This window comes from Alosa alosa, chromosome 15 (assembly GCF_017589495.1).
Source record: "Alosa alosa isolate M-15738 ecotype Scorff River chromosome 15, AALO_Geno_1.1, whole genome shotgun sequence".
Classification (NCBI taxonomy): Eukaryota; Metazoa; Chordata; class Actinopteri; order Clupeiformes; family Clupeidae; genus Alosa; species Alosa alosa.
This window is the reverse complement of record NC_063203.1, coordinates 15,807,200-15,832,855: the sequence shown is the minus strand read 5'-3', so window position 1 is coordinate 15,832,855 and position 25,656 is coordinate 15,807,200. Positions and strand designations below refer to the sequence as shown.

General features: G+C 45.3%; 1 protein-coding gene across 3 annotated transcripts; it reads left to right on the top strand.

The window, feature by feature from the left end:
- The first annotated feature begins 20 nt into the window (after nucleotides 1-20).
- LOC125308892 (protein KIAA0100-like) lies at nucleotides 21-25,516 on the top strand. 3 transcript variants are annotated; one of them, XM_048265538.1, is made up of 40 exons: nucleotides 21-1,177; nucleotides 1,676-1,802; nucleotides 2,041-2,090; nucleotides 2,229-2,373; nucleotides 2,959-3,077; nucleotides 3,194-3,254; nucleotides 3,448-3,631; nucleotides 5,263-5,386; nucleotides 5,490-5,614; nucleotides 6,116-6,183; nucleotides 6,286-6,422; nucleotides 7,000-7,118; nucleotides 7,647-7,840; nucleotides 8,091-8,358; nucleotides 8,559-8,764; nucleotides 8,990-10,136; nucleotides 10,317-10,508; nucleotides 10,777-10,979; nucleotides 11,147-11,265; nucleotides 11,403-11,626; nucleotides 12,515-12,705; nucleotides 13,743-13,842; nucleotides 14,076-14,275; nucleotides 14,564-14,861; nucleotides 15,128-15,285; nucleotides 15,585-15,791; nucleotides 16,083-16,182; nucleotides 16,562-16,744; nucleotides 17,031-17,152; nucleotides 17,903-18,058; nucleotides 18,566-18,681; nucleotides 19,155-19,335; nucleotides 20,447-20,533; nucleotides 20,760-20,768; nucleotides 21,383-21,493; nucleotides 21,689-21,824; nucleotides 22,655-22,782; nucleotides 23,218-23,319; nucleotides 23,500-23,634; nucleotides 23,923-25,516. In XM_048265538.1, the coding sequence occupies exons 1-40, from the start codon at nucleotides 1,110-1,112 to the stop codon at nucleotides 24,112-24,114; spliced, it is 6,792 nt and encodes a 2,263-aa protein (XP_048121495.1). In that variant the 5' UTR covers nucleotides 21-1,109; the 3' UTR covers nucleotides 24,115-25,516. The 3 variants fall into 3 exon arrangements, with proteins under 3 accessions (XP_048121495.1, XP_048121494.1, XP_048121496.1); XM_048265537.1 differs by having other exon boundaries at nucleotides 3,445-3,631; XM_048265539.1 differs by lacking the exon at nucleotides 20,760-20,768 and having other exon boundaries at nucleotides 3,445-3,631.
- Nucleotides 25,517-25,656: the final 140 nt, after the last annotated feature.

Sequence of the window (25,656 nt, the reverse complement as noted above, 5' to 3'; positions counted from 1 at the left end):
TGGCCAGCAGTCGAGTTCCTGAGTTTGACAACAGTCAAACCAGGATACAGCCAGGAGACGACGGGCTCTGACTGATACAGCTATGCTGCAGCAGGATGACAGCTGTTTAACTTTGGTGGAAATTTTCTAAGCCAGCTAATCTTACATGATCAACAAATCAACGTCCTCTAGGTTGGACGAAATCGGAGGGCAAACGGCCTTTCTCAGACCTGGGTTGAAACGTATCAAATGTAACGTTAGCCCACTGCTAGCTAGGAGTCGGTGTTTTGAAGAACTTGGCAGCTATTGATTTTAGCTAGTTACACCCATCGGTTATCAAAAGCCGCGATTCATTTGAGGCGTGTCTATGACTGCATTGCTCTTGAGTCGGGGTGATGTTGCATATCATTGTCAGCGACTAATCTGTTTTCAAAACCAGAAGAAACTGACTTGAACATAATGTCCAGAGTAGGCTAGACTACATTAGCGATAGCTAACTAGTTAGCCATTACTATGGATGTGGGTAAGAATCAAATATTGAAGGCTTGATTAGGGTGGTCAGCATAACACTTTTGATAGCTCTATATTGTTTGTCACAGTTTACTTTTCTATTTCTCTTCATGTACCACAATACTGGGGTGCTACCTAACCTAGCTTTTTAGTTTCTGAGCTGAGTGAGCAAGCTAACTAGCCATTTTCAACCTGTGAAGTTTGAGTTCAAGTAGGGTTTGAGCTGGTTGTCGTTTATGATTATTGTATGGGAGTGTAGGATAGTTGCTTTGACGGGCTTTGTTTGTGAGCCCCTGCAATGCACTTTGGCGTATTGTTGCTTATAACGGCAAAGGTTATCAACCGCCTAAATTGCAACTTGGTGTTTTAAGTTTGAAATAATTATAAAGCACAATGTGAAACTTCTTTAAGGCAATAGCCTAGTAGCTCTCTGAAAAAAAAAAAAAAACAGATGGTGGAGATTTAAATCAGGGTATAACAGGGTGCATTTAACCACTTTATGAGGCAGTGACACCTGTATCGCAGGTGTTGTCCAAAGATTAAAAAGCTGCATTCGCATTGTAAGAGGTCATAAATGTCAGTAAACTGGATGTAAAACCACCCCTCCACTACACTGAAGAATGTCTGTCCTGGTGATTGCACTCCTGGTATTTCTGGTGCTGGGAATCCTTGCCATCATTTGTTTCAGGTAAGCTCTCCGTGGCTCACACACTGCTTAACACACAGTGTACACAAGTGCAAGAGAACATTTTGACCTGTGCTGCAGATTTCTGTTTACACAAAAACAACTCGCTGTTGTCGACCTAAAGCAGAACACACCTTCTCTGTAAATATCTTTACAGCGTGTCCTTGTCGGGTGTAAGTTAAAGTAGCCTACAGGGAGTTAACTGTCATGATTCTTGACCAGCTATATAATTAGCACACTGCATAGAAGCTACATGATTGTACAATCCTTATGCCCACCAAGTAGCAGCTCATTATTGTTACAGAAATGGGTATTAGAAATGAAAACAGGTTTGCAAAAGTGTCAGTGCTCTTTGTGCACTGGATGTTGTATTTGACAGAAGACTGAGTGTTTCACCTAACCAGACCAATAACAACTGTTGTCTGTACTTCATAGATAGAAAAAGCAGTCCTCTTTGTCCAGTTTGTGGTGGTTGTCAATTCCCTCGTGCTGTGTTTACAGATGGATAGTGTGCAGCCTAGCTGTGCGCCTCTGCGCAAAAGTGCTCAATGCCGAGCTGAAGATCAAGTCAGTGGGCCTCTTCTCAGTGAGGGGCATCAGTCTGCAGTTTCGACCTCAGCACACTCTGGTGGGTGACTATCTGGATGGCTGGGTTAAGGGTTTTTCAGGAGCTAATAGTGTTTGGTTGCCCCTCAATGAAAGCAAGTGCTAATATGTTAAAGTGTGGTTTAGCTGCATATCGTTTCATGTAGTCATGATGTAGTAATGATGACACTAATGAATGGATAACTTTAGTAAGATTACTGACCATCCATAAGCCTAAGTTGTTTTTTTACTATTGAATGCTTTTCAATTGTTGCCTCTAGGAAATTGACAAAATATGGATTTCCAGCAAACTCTTAAACCAAGATTTGCCGTAAGTGTCTCCTCTCTGTATGCCACATTATACTCATATTCTGTCTCTATTCAATGTATTGCCATTTCAACAGTATGTTGACTAAGACATCATGCCTTTTACAAGTGCCCTGATTGGAGGTTTTCTGTTTGGTTTTAGGAGATACTTGGCCCTGTGTGTGGGAGAGACCCGCGTGCGAGTCGACCTCTTGGAGCCAGTGACGCCACGGCTCCCACAGACCCCCAAGAAAGACAACGAGGGCAAGTTCCCCCTCAGCCCCTCCACTCTACACTTCTTGTCTCAGGTACAGCAAACCACAAAGTGAATAGAGTCTGGTCACTCACGATTGGGAAAACTTTCCAACACTCGCATCGCGACGAGCCTAGACTTCTCGCGAACTTTGAAATCATTGGTCCACCCTAACCAATCCCATTGATCAGGGATTCATAACGTTACTTCCTACTTAGCCTAAACTTTACAAACTGATGATAAACAGCTTTGTCAGTCAGGAAACAATGTATGTGGATTATGTGGACCTACCATTGCTATAAATAAATGTACACATTCTTCCGATTGCAGTTTTTTTGTTTGCAGGTATTGCTACTAACAGTTACCACAGGCACTTTCGATTTCAAAACATGATTGTCATCCCCTCTCGTCGCTGATTGAGCAAGTAATCTGACTGCCCATGAGAAACTTTAGTGAACTATGCTGTCCCAGACTAGTATTTCCCTGAATGGAGATCTAGGTGGGCGTGGCCAGGCTAGAGGACAGCCAGCAGATCTGTTTGAAAAATAGATCAGCAGAACCGTATTGAGAGTGAAAATGCAAGTGACAGTCACTGTCACATCTCAAGCCCCTGAACTTTGCCCTGTCCTTCTCTTCTCAGTTGCTGTCCCTCCATATTGACTCCATCAATGTGATGGTGTTAAACCTGGCCCTGTCTGAGTCACTGTGGCACATGACTACCACCGGAATCACTCTGCTGCTCGACCACCAGGCCAAGAGGTGATCAAGCACCATGATAGATAGCTAGCGCGGTTACAGATTGCAGTTCAATATTGCCATGCTTTTGCTTTTGTAATATTCTGGACTTTTTTAACAGTTTTCATCAATCTCAATAGGTTGGCCTGGGATTTCTCAGTGGGACAGCTCAGCAGTAAAGTGTTAAAAAGCAGCCGCTTGGTGAGTTGAGAGAATGAAACTGAGGCAATGAGTTGAGAGAGCAAAATGGAAGAGCTGTTTGAGCAATGTCTCAGTGCTGTGTGTGTGTGTGTGCGTAAAACTGATTGTGTGTGTGTGTGTGTGTGTGTGTGTGTGTGTGTGTGTGTGTGTGTGTGTGCATGTGTGCGGGATGTGTGCGCTCCCCTTTCAGCAGGACACCTGTCTGGCCGAGGTGTCTCTGAGTCTGTCGGTGCTGGGGGACGTGAGTCTGCCGGAGCTGCGGCCGGGCCGGCTGGAGCTGAGTGTGCGGACGTTGCTGGCCGAGCTGCATGAGGGGCTCTTCCTAAGTCAGCTGCTGCTACCGCCGCCTGGCCCTGCACAAACCAACGCCGTGACCGGTGAGCCAGTCCACCCATGGTCATTAATACCTCACCTAACTGTACTCTGATCAGCTTATGTGCTGAGCTTATTCACATGAGCTTTGCTGATGCTGGATCACAAGAGAAACTGATGACCTCTCATACAGCACACCTGTATTGGCATTTGATAGATTGATAGATATACTTTATTGCCACACAACAATGTTGGTGGTAATTGTTGTTACAGAAAGAAGAAGCTCAATCCAGTAAAGGAGAAAAAAATTGGCATGATATTTTAGTAAATTTGGAGAAACAGATTGACAAATAAATGTATTGTGACATTTTATGAGAACATGATTTCAGATATACACAGGAGTGGTGTTAACTTCCTTGTGCTGTAAGTAGAGGATTTCCCACACCAGCCAATCATCAACCAAGTCTGTTTACCATCAAAAACCAAATCACCAACAAAGCAACCTTTGTGGGCAAAAAACATCACCAACAGAGCAGCCTTCGAGAGCATTTCACTGGGGTTATCAAACAGGCACATTCCTTCATCAATGTTTTGTTGAAATAAAGCCCAAGACACTTCCAGAAGGCGTGACCGTGGTGTCTGGTCCTAGATCCACCCCACACCACCTCCACAGTCATGATGAGTTCTTTATCAATATACACCAATGAATCCTTCGGTCATTACTCTTTGTTGCTGTGGCCGTTTGTGATTTGATCAGCAACATAACCACACAAACTGCAAGGGCTTGTTACGGACACCGACAAATATCGACAAATTCTTCAGTCAATCCTCTCCGATCCGCGACATATTATCCAAACAAAATGCCAACTTTTGATGGCACCAACAAATTCCAACATGATTACAAAAAATAAAAGATCCTTAAAGGAGAATTCCGGTGTGATATTGACCTAAAGTGTATCGAAACATGATACCGAGTGTGAACGTATGTCTCATAGCTTGCAGTTGCTGCTACTGGAAGAAACTGGAATCCATGCATTTCCACTGAATTATTTTTGGAATCTGATCCCTTATCATACCTGTTCATTCTTACTCGTTGCTCGACTTATCGTGACTAAATTCAAGATGGCTGCAAACGTTAAACTTTGTGAAGATACTGTCTGTATAAATCGTCTTGTAAGTAAACTACCAGTGCTTTTTCAAAGTTCTCAATGTCTCGTTTTAAATGTCAGGGCCCTCGGAAGTCTACCAATGAAGTGTGGAGATACATTGAGCCTCGTAAATGGGTGTAAAACAGTGATTTATTTGCATGGCTAGCCCGATGCGAGAAGCACCACTACTGAAAAAGTTGTTGGTAGCATCGGCTAACTAGCCCAGATTTTGGAGTGCAGGGGACAAGTCGAGATGGGCTATGAGACATACGTTCACACTCGGTATCATGTTTCAATACACTTTAGGTCAATATCACACCGGAATTCTCCTTTAACCCTTAGGTGTGGGTTTTTAAACATTCTAACATAAGATTCCATTCAGCAACAATTCAAGGTTCTAAAATTCTATGTTGAATTCAATGAACCCAGATATTCTTTAGAATGTTCATTTTCCAACATTCCTGTCACACCGGAGTGCGAGGAGTAAGGATTGACTACTTCTCACAGCACCTCTAACTGTCCTGTGATACTTCTGTTCTCCCCTGTAGAGTGTGAGGAGGATCTGTTCATCCAGACAGCAGCACTGGACCAGTTCCACCAGCTGCTCCCTCAGAAGGTCAACGTGGAGTTTGAGAACACTAACATCACCTTATCCATGCACAGCCAGAAGAGGTCGGTACTATAAGAGTTCATGTTTGTACAGAAAATAACTCACACTGGTGCATCACGGACGAAGAAGGTGTCTGAAATTTAATTGTGAATGTATGCACTGCAGGCACTTGAACTGGACCCTGAAGTCTCTGAAGGTAGGCTACGGGCGAGATGACCAGCAGCCTCCTCTCAGGAACTTCACGCCAGAGCTGAGCTTCCCCCAGAGTAACCTGGAACTCCTCCTGGAGGGTGAGTGAGAGAGAGAGAGAAAGAGAGAGAAAGAGAGAGAAAGAGAGAGAAAGAGAGAGAAGAGCCCACAATAAAGCAATTTCCCTCCATTGCATGTATACTCCGGTCCAGTCTCTGGTCAAATCATGTAGCCAAGCTTTAACTGTAGCTCAAATTAACTGTGCATGTAAACGTACAGACTGACACAGCAGAGCTAAGAGGAGACTACAGCAGCTCTGACTCACACTGAACAGAAGCTCTAAGTGTACATCATATAATCATTTAATACTATCCCTTAACCTGCCTACAAAAAACAACTGGGCACTACATTGTAATTTGTGAGGAGAGTGCAAAGCTGTTGTCAGGAGATGAGAAATGGCCAAATAAACCATTATTATGAAAAATGTTGAGATGAAGATTTTAAGAGAAACATTGGCTGACGGGAGAAGTGAAGAAATAGGCATATAAAGACTGTAATTTAGACCTCTAAATAAACCATTATTCTTCCCCCTGCAACCACAGACGGGCTGCTCTTGTCCCAGAGCCGGCAGAGAATCCTCTGTCTCAACACTTTGAAGGCGGTCCTGCAGGTAAGGTGATATGAAACAGGAAAGCTAAATTCCTTCTCCCATGAGAAGTGGTCTTGTTACTAAGGTTCTGGCTGACTAATCCCTTCCTGTTGTGTCCCCCAGGTGACCTCGGTGGACATATCTGGCTCAGTCACCGTCAACACGTGCATCATCCACTACCGCCACCAGGAGTTCTCCCACTGGTTGGACCTCCTCTCGTGGGAACAGCTGTTCCACAGGAAGACTGCTCAGAGGAAAAAGTATAACCATCTGTGTCAAAGCTGGACAACCTTCAGCTTGTTCTGTTTGTTTACCCCCGAAGGAAGTTCTTGTGTCTGTCTGTGTGTGCGTGTAACTGTGTGTGTTTGAGTATGTGCACTAGAGGGGGGTAAATTGATTTTTCTGACAGATATTGCAATTTGATTTTGGGATATAATTTTTGACAGTCAAGCTTCAGTTCATATTCCAAATGTCGCATGAAGTTGGGCCACCTCTGATTGGTGAGCATGCCTAGTGGGGGAGCATGGCACTCCTGATTGGTGAGCATCACTGTCTGTCACACAAGAAGGATGACGTGAATATAAAAATCATAGATGGACAAGATTAAGTTGATTGAGACAAAGTTGCAACCTATATGATTATTTGCAGCCTTCGCGATTATCTAATTGCATTAGTTCAGATTTCTATTTCAATTAAAAAATCCGCCCATGTGCCGTGTGCACGCACTTGCACTGTGCTTATGTAGTGCTGCTTGATTTATTTTGTGTATGTTTGTTTGTATGTGTATTTGTTTGTTCAGTACAAGCATGTCTACATGACTGATCTGTCGTCACCCAGGTGTTTCCCACATCTGGACGCCCCTGTGCTGATCACCTGTGCCGTGTCAAATGTAAACGTGTCAGTGCAGCTGGGAGACACGCCTCCCTTCGCTGTGGGCTTTATCTCAACCAGTGCAGGTAAACACAGAGTCTCTCTGAGGACACAGTGACAAAGCATGCCTCACTAACACTTTCATTTACTGCCACACTCTCGGTCACAGATGGTAAGGTGAGGCTTGTGTCCTCAGCAGGAGGAATTTGAATGGGCAAAGTATGACAAGAATGGAGGGGCAAACAGCGTTCCTGTAATATAAATTACAAGTACTGTTATTAGTAGTTATTCATTCTTCACCTTTATTTTCTTTCATAGTTTTACCTGATTAGATATGGGCTGTTGGTATAGTAGCTTGATATTATACATTAACTAGACTCCTTTTGTTGTGGCTGATAGTGAAACTGCAAATACACACACAGCACATAGTAGGTAATTGAGACCAAAAGGATGGAAATCAAATCAGTCATTGCATTTTTGGGCCATGTTGATCCACATACTACCTGACAGTTTACTCAAGCCTAATGTGATTTGGCAAACGGTAGAAGAAACATGCGAAAGCCCTAGCTGGGTGGTCTGACTGTGATCATTGAGACTGTCTTCTGGGATTGCAGAACTGCGTCACCTCCTAGAGGCGACCGAGGATTCAGAGAGCAGAAGCAGCAGCAGAGGGCAGCAGAGAGCCTCGGTGTCCCTGGATCATTTCTGGTGGCGTGTGGGTCAGGGCTCTCACATCCAGCAGGCCCCACACCCCCCAGGGAAACACGTGTGGGGAGAAGCCCTCATCCTGGACTCCTTCACACTGCAGGTAACTGTAGAAGCTAAGATTAAAGTTTAATAAAGGTGACCAAAGGAAGCAGGACTCCGAATAGCCAAGCATCCTCCATCGGTATGAAGTGAACGTGGTTCTATGTCCTACAAGCACCACACACATATAAAGCCATTAAGTCGTCGTCCATCACTTTTAGAATAGCATGCACATGAGCACCAGAATCCAGAAACCAGAAAGTGGTTTTCATGAACTACAGCAGTAATTGTCCATCATGTGACTGAAACAGGGCAGCTGTGGGGAACCGGAGGGCAGGTCGCCTGAGTCGCCCGGCCCTGCCCGGAGTCTGAGTGTGGAGTCCAGTCTGAAGGGGCTGCAAGTGGAGGTGTCGGAGACCTGCGCCCTCTGCCTGTCCCGCCTGCTGTCTCTCTTCACCCCCAGCGGCACGCGGAAGGCTGCCGTCCCAGTGCCTACTCCCGCAACCCCCTCAACACTACTCCTCAGCCTGGAGCTCAGCCTGGACGATGTCAACGTGTTCACCCTCTCCAATGTGGCTGGTGGGTGGGAACTGGTGATGTTGTACAATGTTCTCCGAGTCTGACTTGAAAACTGAATTCCAATTTGTTTGATTGAAAATAATACTAATGCCTGGGAAGAGAGTGTGGGGGTGGGGGTTTAGTTAATTAGCTAAATTGTAGTGTATAAGTGCCCCAGACGTGTTCTTTGCCGTATTCTAAATTTCCGTTTCCTGTCCCAGGTGCTGTTGCGTTGAGAGTGGACACAGTCCATGCCACAGGCTCTGGGGAGAGCTCACGGCTGGCTGTAAAGGGTGTGGCCCTGTCAGTGGTCAAGGTGCTCACGGACAGTGTGGAGCCTTGCTGTCCTGCTGCTGACATCCCCTGCCCCATCCTCAGCCTCTCCTCTGTGGCCTCATCATATCACCCTGGCAACCACAGCCTGGAGGTACCACACTTACAGTTTTATAAAACATCCAGCTAGTACACTATCTCTAATTAAGGTAGAATGTTTGAGATGCATGAGTAACAGAGGAATAGTGCGTTTTAATGTTAGTCTCAAAAAACGTGCACTTGTGTGCTTTGGTTCTTCCCTGGTTTCAGTTATTTGAAGTGTCTGTGGGCCTGCTACTAATGCTGTAACCATGTCTCCTCCTAACCATGTCTCCCCCAGCTGCAGTGTGAGGAAGCCTTATCTGTCCAGTGGACTCCATCAGATCACATGTTCATGTATCATCATGTCACAGAGACCAAAGCCTCCTGGAGCGCTCTGTCCTCAGCACTGAGGCCATTTGAAGGGCAGGAGCCCAGTGAGGAGGAGGATGAGGAGGAGGAAGAGGAGAGGACACAGACAGAGACGGCTGCCGCCTCCTTGGCCGAGAGCCGGACCCTCAGCCTCAGTCTGGATCTGAAAAGCTGCTCCCTTACTGCCCACGTCGGCGAACAGAACTACATCCTCCTGCAAGCCGACGTGCTCTCGATCTCCAAGCAGGCCGGCGTCGTGTGCGGCAAGTCGCCGCGGCTGGTCTTCAACTTCGACGGCAACGACATCTTCACGTTCTCGGACGCGGAGCTGCAGATGCTGGAGGAGCTGGAGGAGGCACGTCTGCAGCGCGAGGCCTTCCCCTTCCTGACCACCGCCTCCAACCGCGTCTGGCTCTTCACCATCCCCAGCCTGGGCGTGGAGTTCCCCTACCAGTACAACTTCTCCAACACCTTTGACAAGGCCATCAGTGTCCAGAAGTGGCTGAAGACCCTGCACCAGAGCGGCGCTGGCGCTGGTGATGGTGGGGTCGGCGTTAGCCCTGGCGGAGGTCCCGCGATCCCGCCTGCTGAGGCCCAGCGCCTGCCCCCGGATGTGCTCATTCGGGTCAGCCAGTTCTCCTTCGTCTTCCTGGACGACGTGTTCGAGATCAAGCTGCGCGACAATTACGAGCTGATGAAGGACGAGAGCAAGGAGAGCTCTAAGCGGCTGCAGCTGCTCGACCGCAAGGTGGCTGAGCTGCGCAAGCAGCACGGCGAGCTGCTGCCCGCACGTAAGATCGAGGAGCTCTACACGTCTCTCGAGCGCAAGCACATCGAGATCTACATCCAACGCTCGCGACGCCTCTACGCCAACACGCCCATGCGCAAGTCGCTGCTTACCTGGACGGTGGCCGACCTGGAGCTGGTCGTGCTGGCCGACCGGGCGCTGCACGGGCCCGAGCGCGTCCGCGAGCAGCTGAGGGACATTGACAGCGTCAGTCCCTTCCCCCGGGACGGCCTGCCGTTGGCGGTCCAGTGGTGCCGCGCTATCAGCTTCAAGCTCTCCGCCTTCCTGGGTGAGTCTGCAAGAGACACTGTGGTTTAAATATAAAACATATTTATGGAATATATGAAAAATTAGGAGCAGACACCTTGGCAGTTATTATCCATGAATGAATGAGTGAATAGCATCTGCTTAGTGTGAGCTGTAGTTGTTTGAATTCCTGCTCTTTCTCCCATGGTGTGGTGTGGAACAGTGCGTATCCGAGACTACCCTCGTTACCTGTTTGAGATCCGAGAGTGGACCCTGTCTGGACGGCTGGTCGGGGCGGAGCAGGATGGGCATCCACGGGCACGACGCCGACAGGTGATACACCTGGGCCAGCCTTGGGGTGACGTGAACGTCCTGAGGAACATGCCGCCACTCAAATTCTACTACGATGTTCGCTGTGAGCAAAACCCATTACAGTTTCAGTTTCAATCCTTTTCATGTTTTGATCTATTCCTCTGTCATTTATGTGCATTTATGAGTATATTGATGGGAAATATTTTGTGATTTAAGAAAAAAAAGGTGTGTATATATAAAATATACATTATACAAGTTTTATATACAAAATACATACAGTAAAATATCAAATATATTATCATATCATATATATTTGAACCGAGTACATCCCCTCAGAAAGCTCAGTGTCTCATGTATTCTACTCCCCACAGCGGACATATCCCTCTACACTATTGTGTGGGGGCCATGCTGGGACCCTGCCTGGACTCTGATTGGCCAGGTGGTGGACCTGCTGACCAAGCCCACGGCGGATCCGTCCCCCACGCTGGCCTGGTGGGACAAGAGCCGCCTGCTGATGCACGGGCGCTGGGTCATGGACATCGAGCAGGCCAACCTGCACCAGCTCGCCACCGAGGTACTGCCGCTAGCAGTGAACTTCAGCACATTTTTCAATTCATCATTGGTTAAACCAAATTTCATATGCTGGTGACTAAAAGATCAACAACAAAAAATGTTAGTGGTTTAAAATAATGTTGAATAGATTTACACAACAATGGAGCTGAATGAGGTTTTGCTTTGTAGGACCCTTACAACACAACGGAAAACATGCACTGGGAGTGGATGAAGCTAAACTTTGACTGGAAACCTGGACAGTTTGTCTTCAAGGGAGACCTGGATGTCAATGTCAGGACAGCCTCCAAGTAAGGATGCTGTTGTCTACCCAAGGAGTAATTGACAAAAGCTGTGACTGGCTCACAGGCTGTGTTGAGTGACATTAGACACTTTTTGCTGCTTTTTATCTAATAACTGTCTTTTCCATTAATATCCCCTCCAACAGGTATGATGACATCTGTTTCCTGCACCTGCCTAACCTGTGTATGACCCTTGACCTCCAGTGGCTGTGCCATGGCAACCCTCACGACCACCACTCTGTGCAGCTGTGCTGCGCGGAGAATGTGGCCGACGTCACCTCTGGCCAGTCCCATGATTCCTACCGGGCCTTCCGCTCTGAGAACCTCAACCTGTCCATCACCATGGACCTCAACCAGCACTGCGGCACAGGTCGGAATAGCTCCCACACAAAGGCCCATTTTAATGATGTCTGACTGTACTCATTTAGGTGAAACCTCTCTTGACATAAATTGAGGAGTGAAATGTTCTATTCTGTGTGTGAACACAGTAACCATTCTAGTGTTTGATACTGGGCATTTCCAGTAAAGGTCTGCACCCCCGTGGTAGTCCCACGAGACCCACGGGTTGACTGGGACAAGTTTTGAAAGCTCTGTGTGGACGTGGGATGAGAGCGGTGCGTTTGCGGGATTGGGAGAAACAGAAACAAATTATATATGTGCGTAAAATAAAATATAGAAGTGAGTATTAAAGTAGTGTACATAATTAAAGTTGTGCTGAATGTTCTGTTTGGCAGCAATAAATAAGACGGGCTTCAAGCAACCTAACTGTTGGATATATGTGGGGTCAGTTATTTCCTGCTGCTCCGTTGTTGAAATTCAACAAAGTCTAAAGCATGACAGACGAAAAGGGCACCACTAGTAGGCTCTAGGCTCTAGGCTAGATGCTGGTGCCTTTCTTTCTACATTCAGTACCAAGAAACTGCTAGACATCTAGCAGTCTTTCTTAGTTGTGTGTGAGACAGAAAGCAGAACTGAATATCCCTCCTGCATAGCTGTGGAGGCTTTAACAGGCGGGAGCGGGACATAATGTCTCAGATGCGGGCGGTAGCAGGACTAAAAATTACATTACAAAGTATTTTTGTAGGAGCAGGATGGAATGTTGCAGAAAAATCTAACCCACACAGACCTTTAATTTCCAGTTACTTTTTCAAGGTTGTCAGGCCTCTTTGAGTGGTAGTGTTAGTCAGATCTTACCTTGATGTGCGTGTGTGTGTGTGTGTGCGTGCGTGCGTGCGTGTGTGTGTGTGTGTGTTCTCAGAACCCTGCCAGCCGCGGATCCTCCTGTACAGCAGCACCCTGCGCTGGATGCAGAATTTCTGGGCCACGTGGACCAGTGTGTCCCGGCCCATCTGCCGGGGGAAGCTCTTCCACAGCCTTAGGCCCGTCCGCAAGAAGCTGGGCCAGCACTACAAGCAGATGTCCTTCACCGCCGCCTTCCCCCAGCTCCAGGTGAGGCCACAGGCCACTGACAGAGCGCCATCTGGTGGACATTCAGCATGATTCAAATGACTCATTTCTTTCTACTCGGTGTTATTGTATATTCCTGATATACTGTAAGGTGTGCCACTTGCTAGTATTTCCACTGCCATTCAACAATGTATAGTACCTTACTGGCAGTTTGCCAAATATCAGTGCTACTATAAGAAAAGGAGAAAAGGCCGCACTTTGCACACAACAATCTTTGCACAGATAGTGCTAAGCACACTAAAGAAGGCACTTTGAGACGCATCTATGCAACTTACACACTTTATTTATACGGGGTCCTTGTTCCAGTGTTTCTACATAATGAAGTACAGTGTAACAACCTATGTAGCAATTTGTAATATCACTTACTTATGTTGTCCATACATAATGTATTTTTGTGTACCTACAGATCATTAGTACAATACGAATTGCTTGGTACAATACTTTGCCAAAGTGGCCTCTCTTTGGGAAGGAAAAAAAGTGGCTATGGGTTGAAGTTTGGGACTCTTGACACCCTAACATAAAAGCGTAACTCCGGAGTAAAAACAACCTAGGGTCTGATTATGGTAGTTAACAAGTTCAAACATTTGAATCAGAACAAAATTATGTTAATTGGTGGAATTTTGAGCAAGACTGTTTTTTGCGTAACACTGAATGGGCTTATAGTGAAAGCTAAGGGGACCAGTTAGCACATCAAAAAACAAACGCTACAATTGTCGAAATATAATTACACCATTGTGGTATGGTGTATGGTGAGAGTCCCTACTGTACAGACAAACCAAAGTATTGTAAACTTTGAAAGTGTACAGAGAGGTTACAAAAAGACCTGTATCTGAAGGAAGCAAATTGCTTGTCTTCGTGCTCTGGTAGCGTCAAATCAGCAGGCGCGCTAAAATAAAAGAGTTACCAAAAAGAGACTGCTCCTGCCCTAGGTTGCTACTATTAGTACATGAATGACCTTGACCGATGACCTATGACCTTGCTCACGCTCACACCCTGCTCCCTTCATGACCATCCTGCAGGTGCATTACTGGGCCTCATTTGCACAGCAGCGAGGCATTCAGGTGGAGTGCTCTAAGGGCCGCGTCTTCACCAGAGGAGCCCAGAGACTCATCCCACAGGGTGAGACACACACACCAGACACATATAGATACACATATGTCACCCATATGGCGCGTTGGAGCAGCCATTTGGATTGGTCTAAAATGCTCAGTGTGATAATGGTTACATAGACTTGTGTTTTGAATAATAAGCGCTCTACCATAGATACACATCAACACGCAGTGTACATGACACAATGATGGGTATAATGGTAAGTCACACACTAGTGCTCATGGGATGTGTGCTTTCTGTAGCTGGGACGGTAATGAGGAGGCTGATCTCGGAGTGGAGCGTGACGCAGATGGTCAGCGACCTCTCGCTGGTCACCGTGCACCTCATGGCCTCCACCTGGGACGAGACGGCCGACCACCAGATCAACGCCCAGGTGAAGAAGACCCACCTGCTCAGCCTGTCCTCCCTCAGCTACCAGAGACAGAGCAACCGTATGGAGGAGGTAAGGGACAAGACTCACACAGCCACCACTAACACAAGAGAGTGTAATATTGATTTATGTCACTTTCCATTACTGCATACTCTTTCCTATTTGTATATGCTGTATTCTAAATAGCTTTACATACATACATTATACCTATGGGTGGGAGTATTGGGACACATTAAAGGAAAGCCAAAAACTCACACATTGTATATAATGTACCAAATTATATATGATACGTTTTTTGGAGGGCACCATGAATTCTGACCCTTCAGAACCACACTGACCGCATTCTCTCCCCTGCTGTAGGAGACGAGTTCGAAAGATGATAGTAATGCCCCTTACACACACAAACTGTGCCTGGTGGACCTGCGTGCCTCCTGGACACCCACCAACAGGAACATCGCCTTCGGCCTGTACGATGGCTACAAGAAGGCGGCTGTGCTAAAGAGGAACTTGTCCACGGAGGCGCTCAAGGGCCTGAGGATCGACACGCAGCTGCAGGCGAAGAAGCTCAAGCGCACGGGCTCCACATACTCGCCCAGCACCGCCCCCTCCACCCCTACCATCACCCTGCCCTCCCGTGCCGACAAGAGCCACTCAGAAGGTGTGTGTGTGTGTGTGTGTGTGGAGCGCAGATGTAACAGTTAGTCTTTCAAAAAGCCTCCTTACCTTCCTGTGATGTTTTCCTTTCAGAATGGTTCATGTTTCTGTATTTGTAAGACTGAAAATTCTAAGACTCTAGAATCACTGTGGTTCTTGAGTTTGACTGTGACCTGACGGTGGTGATATTGTTGTAGCAATCCTTTTTTGCGTTGCTGACTCCCTTGGCTGAACACCACTGACTCTTGTCCATGCTTCCCCTCCTAACAGGGACCTCCATGCTGCAGAGGCTCATCGAGGAGACTGATAAGTTTGTGGTGTTCTCAGAGGAGGAGTCGGGTGTGAGCGACCAGCTCTGTGGCATCGCCGCCTGCCAGACAGACGATGTGTACAACCGCAACTGGTACATTGAGCTGGTCAACGGTCAGGTGTGTTTCAGACCACAAAAGTCACTAATTATTCTGGTTCAATGAATGAATTTGTTCCCTTTGTAAAATCATAATTAGGAAGTAGTGACAATTATTGGTGCATAGATGGAAGACCTGAAATAGAAGTGTTTCAATAAATTCAGTTATTCTGTTTCTGTAAATTGATTGCGATCCCTTGACCTTACTCTACAATATTCCCACCTCTATACTACCACAAAATTCCCCCTGAACCTAATCCAAGTTTATGGTCTGTTCTATTAACGTGTCTCCTGTGCATGTGTTGTGTTGTGTTTGCTCAGATGATGTTGCGTGGTGCCGAGACGGCCGGCTGTGTTCTGGTGTCTGCAGCGAAAGCCCAGCTCCTGCAGAACGAGCACCACCCAGCCTGGTACAACGACACGCTCAAGCAGAAGACGACCTGGACCTGCCTGCTGGATGGCATGCAGTACTTCGCCACCATGGAGTCCAACCCTTCAGACCAGGAAGACTGGCAGCTCTGGCTAGAGGTGAGAAAGGGACTGGAGCCTTGAGTTTAGGAGGGGGGGATTGGTAGTTGATAGCTGTTTTGCGTGGAGATTAAGCAGTGATCTGTGCTGTTTAATATATACATCCTGTTGTTGTTGCAGTGTCTCTACGTGGTGTTTCACAAACTGCTGTGTTGGAGAATTGCTCATCTTGTTTTTTTGTTTGTAATTTCAATTACATGGGTCATGGCACCATTCCATAGTCCAGTGATCTCCGTGAGCTCATCAGAAGGTTCCCCGCACTAACATTCTCCCCTCTGTGTCGCTGTGCAGGTGAAGAACATTGAAGAGCACCGTCAGCGGAACCTGGACTCCGTTCTGGAGCTGATGGAGAGTGGTCAGGCCGTAGGAGGCATGGTCAGCACCACCACTGGTAAGATGACTCCATCCGTCTCCCCACCTTCCTGCCTCTTTATCTCCCCACTCTCACAAAGACGGCTCTTGTTGGCGTACTTTTAAAAAATTCATGTAGAGCCGCAATTTTTTTTCACAAAAAGCACCATTTAAGAAAAAGTTTCCACTTTTGGGACCGCTGAAAATAGTTAGTGACGGCAATCGGTGACTTTACCTTGACTGAACTAAAATAAACACATTTCATGTCTCTAAGAGAATGTTTTTCAGATTTTCATCGCCATAAATATTTTTGTTCTCTCTATTGAGCGCATCAGCCATTGTGTCCTCTTTTCCTTCGAGAATGTAAACATTTTTTAATGATTTCAAAGTAGCTGACTGGTCTGCTCCTCACCCCCCAGACTGGAACCAGCCGTCTCAGGTGCAGGAGACGCCTCAGGTGCAGCGCATCATCTCCCGCTGTAGCTGCCGCATGTACTACATCGGCTACAGCCACGACATCGACCCTGAGCTGGCCACGCAGATCAAACCGCCAGAGATCCGCAACGACCACGAGAAAGAGGACCTGCTCAACAAACAGGCTGGTGAGAGGCGCTGGCTTCATGAGCTTCTCAATCTGGGGTAGCTCGCCCCAACTTTTCTTTAAAAGATCTTTAAGTTAAAGGAGCGAAAGTAGGGTGGGTAGGTACAGTAAATCCCTGTAATCAAATTGATACATGTTTGGTCAGTACCCATACAAAAATTGTTTGAGTAGTGTGTTGTTATCCTGTGAATCTTCTAGGATAGCTTTCCCTCTGTCAAAAAACACTCCTAGTCCATAGACCCAAATGATGCTGGCACTGAGAGCACTGTCCCCATCATCCTCTCTAGGTGCTGTGGACACATTCACGCTCATCCACCATGACCTGGAGATCTCCACCAACCCTGTTCAGTATGCCATGATCCTAGACATTGTCAACAACCTGCTGCTGCACGTGGAGCCCAAGAGGAAGGTCAGCTGAAGCTCAGTCACTACTCCTTTAAAGGGGAACTTGGCAACTATTTCAACGTAATAAACCCGTTTAGAAATCATTTGGATGGTTAAATGACCTGTTCCGGTGAAAATGGTGACTTTCCCCGCTGCGCCTAGCGTCCTCAGGTGAAAAACCAACCTTGCAACATTGAGACTTACCGTCCCGGAAAGAGAAGTGAGAAACAAGAAACTAGTTTTAAATCGTGTTTCTTATCTTGTAACATCCACATAGTTCTGCCAAACTTATGCTAACCGCTTAAGCTAGCTTGTAAACAAATCCATGTGCTTTTATCGTTACCTTTTCCCACAGTTTGAAACAGCATAATGCACAATTTCTCCAGCAGAGGGGGAAATCCTGCCAAGTTTCCCTTTAAAGGGGAACTATGCAGTCGTTAATTTACCTTAAAGGATAATTCCGGTATTTAGCACTTTGAGTTCCTTTTCTGGTTTGTTTTGAATGAACTAGAGTGGTGGACACACAAATTTTGACGATGGGTCCTGTCTCGACTTTTTGACTCGTTTTGAATCACCTTTGACTGCTTCAGAGTGGCTGGCTATGTGCATGCACAAAAATGTCCTTAAAACAACCCTTAACGTTCGTTTTCAAAACTGTGCAACTCACCGAGTTTTCTTAATTGCAAACTTAACTGCATTTTTTTAATGGCATACTTGTTTGAAGAGCTCTCTGTCAGCCTGTGTCCATGTGTGGGGCTCTGGTGTTGTGCTGCAGGAGCACAGTGAGAAAAAGCAGAGGGTGCGCTTCCAGCTGGAGATCTCCAGTAACCCCGAGGAGCAGCGCAGCAGCATCCTGCACCTACAGGAGGCCGTCCGTCAGCACGTGGCCCAGATCCGACACCTGGAGAAGCAGATATACAGCAACATCAGGGTCAGCGCCCGCGCCGCAGCACTGTCATTTACATTTACATTGACATTTATTCATTCAGCAGACGCTTTATTCCAAAGCGACTTACATCAATTATATTACTTTACATTTTACAAGAAATCTCAAAGTGCAAAGTCTTTAAAAAACAAACTTTAAAAGACTAACTAACTTAATAACTAGACAAAATCTATTTGCTAATTCAACACCATGTGCATGTGCAAGAATAACCAGCCGATATCCGAGTGGATGAGTAGTAGAGTGGTGGCTAAGGAGCTGGACTAGCATGTAGGAGCCTGAAAAGTTGTGGGTTCAATTCCCGCCTTCCACTGTTGTGCCCTTGAACAAGGCCATTACAGTGCACTACAAATAAAATGTATTATTATTATTATTATTATTATTATCACTTTGTTTGCCCATTAATCAAAATAGGGCCCATGAGTTCAGAAACTTGGACCTGCACTTACTGACTTGTTCTTAACGTTTCTGTCCTTGTACGTCTTCCAATCGCAGCAGGACGAGTTGAGAGGCAGTGAGCTGTCGGACATCAACCTGAAGCTGCAGAACCAGCTCAACCAGGAGAAGACGGACCTGCAGATGAAGAGTGAGGAGCTCAACATCCTCATTAGGTGAGCCAGTGCTGCTGCACAGTAGCTGACACAGCCAAACACTCATAGAGAGATATTGAGCACAGTGTACCATGGCAAACTAGTCAATAAATATCAAAACTATCACTGCACATCAGAATTAGTTAATCCTTTTCTAGCCGTGGCGACTGATAAACCGGTGCGTATAACCGATTACATTTGAACTACTTTATGGTTAATGGTTTATGGGAATATCAACAAGGGGCACGCACATCCAGAACAGGTAAACTCAAGGTGCTGGACAGAGAAAAAGTCTGTAAATAAGGCACACCAGTCTACACACCAGATATTGTCCCCGATTACATTTAATGAGGAAGGGCCCAAAAAGTCACGTGAAAGGTGTTTCTGGTGTACGGACTCGATTCCTTTTTTACTGGTTAATAAATTGATAGTCATCTATTTAGAAAAAGGAATCACTTAGAGTTCCCATAGTTATGCCCCCTCCCTCCCCCCAGGTGTTTTAAGGACTTCCAGCTGCAGAGGGCCAACAAGCTGGAGCTGCGGAAACCTCCGGAAGACGTGAGCGTGGTACGGCGCACAGAGATCTACTTTGCCCAGGCGCGCTGGTGCTTGACAGAGGAGGACGGTCAGCTAGGCATCGCCGAGCTGGAGCTCCAGAGGTTCATGTACAGCAAGGTGGGACAGCACGACCTCCGCATACAGTCATGTCCCGTGTATTACCCTTATTATTTTTTTTGAAAGTTAATTTAATATAGATTTACTAGCAAGCTTAGAATGGTAACCTACATTAACTTAGCTGATGTTAATAGCATATGACTACCGTTTTGTATAAACCGCATGACTGTGTTTTATGCTGTTTAAAAAATACAAAATTGTGTATTGACTGCACACAGTGTATTAACCACAGTGCCCAATAGCCCATTGAATCAGAATTAAAGCTGCTCGATTATGGCAAAAATCATTATTACGATTATTTTGTTCAATAGTAAGATCATGATTATTGAACACAATTACTTAGTGATTTTGGAGCAATCATCCATTTTCAAAACATTTTAAAATGTAATTTTAAATATGATCCAACAGAAAAAAATACATGCAAAAAGATAATGCACACGACAACTCAAGACAAAAGGAAAACATTGTTATGAAACAATAATAATTGAAAAAATAAATAATAACAGAAAATTCACAAAAACACACACAAAAAATAATAAATCATGGGTGTTAGACATTGATGACTCTCATCAAGTGGCAACATTATGCTCTTGAACAGTTCATCGCAAATTTAGCAGTAGGCTAACGTTAACATGGGGTCAGGTGCTCTTGAACGTCCAACCAGGCTGGAGCTCCAGAAGCACGGGTCAGCTGTTGTTCTCGGGAAGCCCTTTAAAGCCAGCCTGCAGATCAGCAGTATATATTCCCATGTATAGCCCTCTGTGAATAAATCTAGCATAAACCTCATTTTAGTATATTCTTTATCTTCTGTCCTTATTGCTTAGTTGTGTTTTTTATATTATATACTTTTATTACTTTCTCTGCTGTTAGTGCATGTAGTGTGTGATGTCTGTATGCTACTGAGACCTTGAATTTCCCCTTGGGGGTCAATAAAGTATCTATCTATCTAGCTAGCTAGCTGAAAAAATGTTGAGAAATCAGTGTATAAACCTAGTTTAATAAGCGAGAAATTACAGGTAGTCCTGTATGAGTGTGGATACATGTTGTCAGGTCTCACTGGGCCAGAAATTGGCTGCAGGATTTTACACATTTGTTATTTTGGTCTCCACAGCTAAATAAGTCCGATGACACGGCAGAGCATCTCCTGGAGCTGGGCTGGTTCACCATGAACAACCTGCTGCCCAATGCTGCTTATAAGGTAATTGGGCAAGGAGGGTGAAGTGTTTATATGAGGGGAAATGGAGAGAAATTGAAGCTTAGCAGCTTGGTCAACGCTGAATATGATCTCAACACTGACATGCTAAGGTTTAGAGGAAGCTTGTGTGACTAGCATTTGTGAGTGATCTGTACTCAGTTTATCTAAAGGTAATCCTTAAGGCTGTATTCAAATAATGTGCCCTTCTCTACCTGCTCTCCCTGTGCAGCACGTGCGGGTATGTATAGTTCTGGTTACCGAGTTGTCTGTCAACGTGCCTCACCTCCGACTTCATCCTCCATGGTCGATCGTATTCCCCCAGTTGTCTCTCCATTTCATCACCCCATGCATCCGAGGGAATGTACCCCTACTCTCCAATGACCATTTGTCATGCCCTCACACGCGCCCCTTTGGTTCAGACCATTTCTATGTCTCCTTCACTGCCATGCTTGGTGTGTTGTCTATTATGAGAGGGGAATCACAGTCCTTTCTTGAACTAGAATTACAACCTGTGCCCTTCTTTGTTGTTTTTTCGATGCTTGTCAATGTCAATACATTGACCTAGTTCTGTGGACGATTCCACTCTGTCTGCAGTCCTGTGTTGAAGTATTCATGAGCATGTAAGAGAGAATGTAGACAAGATGTTGGTGAGGCGTCTTCCTTTTTAAGTTCAAAGTGCCACCCTTCCCTATACATCGCACCTGTATGGAACTCTGGCCTGTGTGAAGATGTCCCATGAGTTTGCATGTTTGTGGAAATGATAATTGATGCTCGCACAACTACTACTCCCTTTCGTCTTGGTCTTGGAAGAGGGTGTGATTTGATAGACTGTTGTTCTGATGGATATTTCAGGTGGTGCTGCGACCCCAGAGCCCATGTCAATCAGCACGGCAACTCGCTCTGCGCATTTTCAGTAAGGTCCGTCCGCCTGTGGGTGGGATCTCTGTCAAGGAGCACTTTGAGGTAATCCAGTCAGTTATTTACCGTCAATAATTTTTGTTTTGTTTGACTGATTTTTATTATTATTTTATTTGTTTTTTTTTTGTTTATTTTGTTATTATTGGAATAGGACATATGTCCACAGATTGTCAGTTGAAATTATTCAGTGAATTCAAATGGGTGCGAGTTTCACTGCAGTGTGCTGTTTGTTATCCACAGGTGAACGTAGTACCACTAACAATCCAGCTGATGTATCAGTTCTTCAAGCGCATGATGGGATTCTTCTTCCCCGGACGGAACGTAGAGGAGGAGGAAGTGGGAGACGAGGAGGACAAGTTCAGACTGGTCACTACAGGTCAGTGTACTATACTTGACTACAAACCACTGGTCCACATTACTAAACACTATGATCCTTCAGTGTCTTCACCCCTTCGGGTTAGGAAAACAAAAAGGACGATATGTTTTTAATAGTTCTTTTAGTGCACTCAAAAGCTATTCTTGTGTTAATAATTTGTTATAAAGCCTGTGCTATAAAGGTAGTATTATTAGTATCCAGCACATTGGAAATTAAATTCATTATTGTGTATTTTTGCTCAGAGGAAATGGGTTTCTTTCACAAAGCATATGCACACACTTCTGTGACAATTGAGCAGTGAATACTATTCATCAATAAGTTATGAATGTGTTCCCACTGTATGATAAAGCAGAAGTTGCTTCAGACTGCATGCAAGCTGTACATATTTTTCAGTAGTTTTGTTGTGAAGCTTTGTGTACATATAAAACATGACCATATTACACACACATTTTCTTTGATTACTTTGTAGTAGAATGACATTTTTATTTTATTGTTGATTATAAGCACTGGATGATAATTGTATAGATTAGTTTATCATCGTGTTGCCTCTTCTCTTTCACATGGTCTCACACATGTACTTGTTCTTTTCCAAAGGTCAGTGAAGGTTTCCATTGATTTTCCTTCCTCTAGTCTGTCTGATGGGAATATCGGATTCCCGCCTAATGTGTGTTATGTCATACCGGTGGACCTCCCTTAGCTATAAAAAGCTCCTGCCCGGTTTGACATTGAGGAGAGGGTTGTATGGTGTTGAGGCCAGATCACATTGTTGGATGTGTGATTTGGGGAGTTTGCCCGAGGCTCCCCTTGTTAATGGTTTGCCCCAAACACAGGTATCCCTGTGGTCAAGCCAAGGCAGCTATCGGAAGATTCCATTGCGGGGTTGGGAACAAGTAAAAGTGTGACTCAGGGCCTGAACCGCACAGCAGGTGTGAGGAGATCATTCCGCAAACCCCCTGAGGTACTAAACTGTCCTTCAAAATATAACACATCAGCAGAACACTCCAAAAGTCATGTTCTATTCACATAGCTCTTCACTCACATGTGAATGCAGTTTAAATTCTGGTCTGTGTACCAAATGATTGGTAGTGGTAGATTGATTAAAATGAATGACAAATACATGTAATTGAGATGGAAACATAAAAAATGAAAATGCTACCATGCCATGAGAATTCCAATAATATGTTTTCCAAGTTACTTTCAAATACATTCACATTTATTCATTTAGCAGACACTTTTATTTTAAAGCGACTTAGATATGTCAATTGTATTACAAGGGCCATTCTCCCCAGAGAAACTCGAGGTTAAGACCCTTGCTCAAGGGCACAACGGCGGTATTATACATTACAGTCATGAGGTATTAAACTAGTGATGTAATATTTTTCCACTTGCTCAGCATCCTGTGGATGACATCGACAAGATGAAGGAAAGGGCAGCCATGAACAACTCCTTTATCTACATTAAGATCCCACAGGTCCCTTTGTGTGTCAGCTATAAGGTGTGTGAAGTGCTGCTCTACCCACCACACTTTGTAAAACGCTTGCATGCTGTATTTGTTTATAGTGTAGATGTTTTTGAATATCCTTTCTCACAGATTAGTAACATAAACATTTTACTCCTGTCTGTGTGTGTGTGTGTGTGTGTGTGTGTCCGTGTCCATGTCCGTGTGTGTGTGAAGGGAGAGAAAAGCAGCGTTGACTGGAAGGACCTGAACTTGGTGCTGCCTTGTTTGGAGTACCACAACAACACATGGACCTGGCTGGACTTTGCCATGGCCGTGAAAAGGGACAGCCGCAAAGCCTTGGTGGCTCAGGTACTGGAACACTTCCAGTTACACTGACGTATTAGTCATGACAGGTGTTGACTTGTGATCCAGTTTCCAAAAACACATTTTTAAAAACGGGGTGAACAAGACTTTGCATTAAGAATGTGACCTAAGAATTTACACTCTCTCTGTCTCTCTTTATTTCTTTCTTTTTTTCTTTCTTTTTTTCTTTCTTTCTTTTTCTTTCTTTCTTTCTTTTTCTCTCTCTTTCCCTTTCCCTTTCTCTCTCTCTCTCTCTCTCTCTCTCTCTCGCCTCCCCTCTCTCCTCCGTCCCAGATGATCAAAGAGAAGCTGCGTCTAAAGCCGGCCTCGGGCTCGGAGGCGCGGGGGAAGGCCGTGGTAGAGGGCCGACAGACAGACAGCAGCCTGCAGCAGCAGGAGGAGGAGGATAAGGCCCGGCTCCTCATCGGCCTCAGCTCGTCCGACAAGAGCTCCAGCAAGAAAAGCATCTTCAGCCGCCGCAAATGACCAGGCCAGGCCACAGCAGACTACAAGCGGCCTCCATCCCAACAGGAAGGACAAGGGAGTCAGCAGACTGGCTTTGTTAATTACTACTGCCCCTGCCAGTCAAACACCACCACCGCCTGTGGTGGACAGAGCACTGGGCTGCAGACAAGTGGCAGTGCCCCCCACCCCCAATGTTGAAGACTACTAGTGGGAAAGCAGAGAGCGTCAGAGAAAATGTTCCCACCACCTCCACCTGTGCTGCCTTCTTAGCTCCAGGCAGGCCAGAGACGCAGTGATCTCTGCCTCCTAGAGGAACCTCGCCCCCCCCCCACACACACACACACACACATACACGCAAAACACACACACACACACACACACACCAGGCCCGAGCAGCTCACACCCTGGAGGCGCTGGGCCGGGCACCTGCTGTAGTGTCCATCAAAGAATACAGTTTCACCAAGCGTGGCTCTCCATGTGTGCTTTTTTGTGTGTGCCATGCCCACCAACCACGACAACATTTCACTTAATCACATTTCATGACCTACTTCGTGGTCCTCTGCTAAATGTGTGTTCAAGAAAAGCTAACGGTTATCATTGCTGCATCAGTGGTTATTGCACAGCTGAATAGTTAGCGTCGCCTTCTCTTGCAGTTAGAGTGTCTGTCGCTATCAAATCCTTTCCTGCTGGTACGGGAGATGTGATTCAATAGAGAATGAAATGCTTGTGCTATACTCAACTCAAAATTCTCCATCAGGACCACAACGGTTTTTATTATTGAAACATTTCAGAGAAGCTCTTGTGTGAGCTACTAGCCCTACTAATACTGTTTCCCCCTGTGCATTGTTGACAGGTAGGATGGGTATTTACATTTCAAGTAATGTAAAGTGTTGTATTCTATAAAATGTTGTCCTCTGGAATAGACTTCTATTTGTGCTTGGTTCAGAGTCATTAGTGCTTCTCTGTATCACCCCATCTCTGTGCAATACTGTACCAAAACAAAAACACATGGAAAAAAACGTTATTGCATTGGCTTTATTTATGGTGTACTGGCATATGTGATTCAGTCACATCAGTGTTCCTTGTAAAAGCATAAAATTACATGGCCTGTTATAATAATGTTTTGTAATTTTAACACAATGGCACTTTTTTACAAAAAGGATTTTCACATATTTTTGTAACCATGTGTATTATTTCATTTGTGTACATTGTGAATGCGGTGTAACTTGAGATACTGCTTCTTTAACGCTATTTCTATTAAATATTCCAGTAAAAGATTTCAAGACAAAGTAAATTTAAGCACTATTTTGCTCACTCATATGGACTGTACATTTTATTGACCATGGTTAATCTGTATTTTCAGGCAGATCTTGGCACCATGCATGTATCTAATTGAAATTGTCAATAAAAATAATGTTATCAAATGGCAACAGCTTCAGCCTCATGACTGCATGGAAACCATGTCAATAGCAACCGGACACAGATGGCCACATTCAATACCCCAAAGATCTATGTGGTATGACATAACTGACGGATCAACAGTGGTTTTCAGATGACGTATCA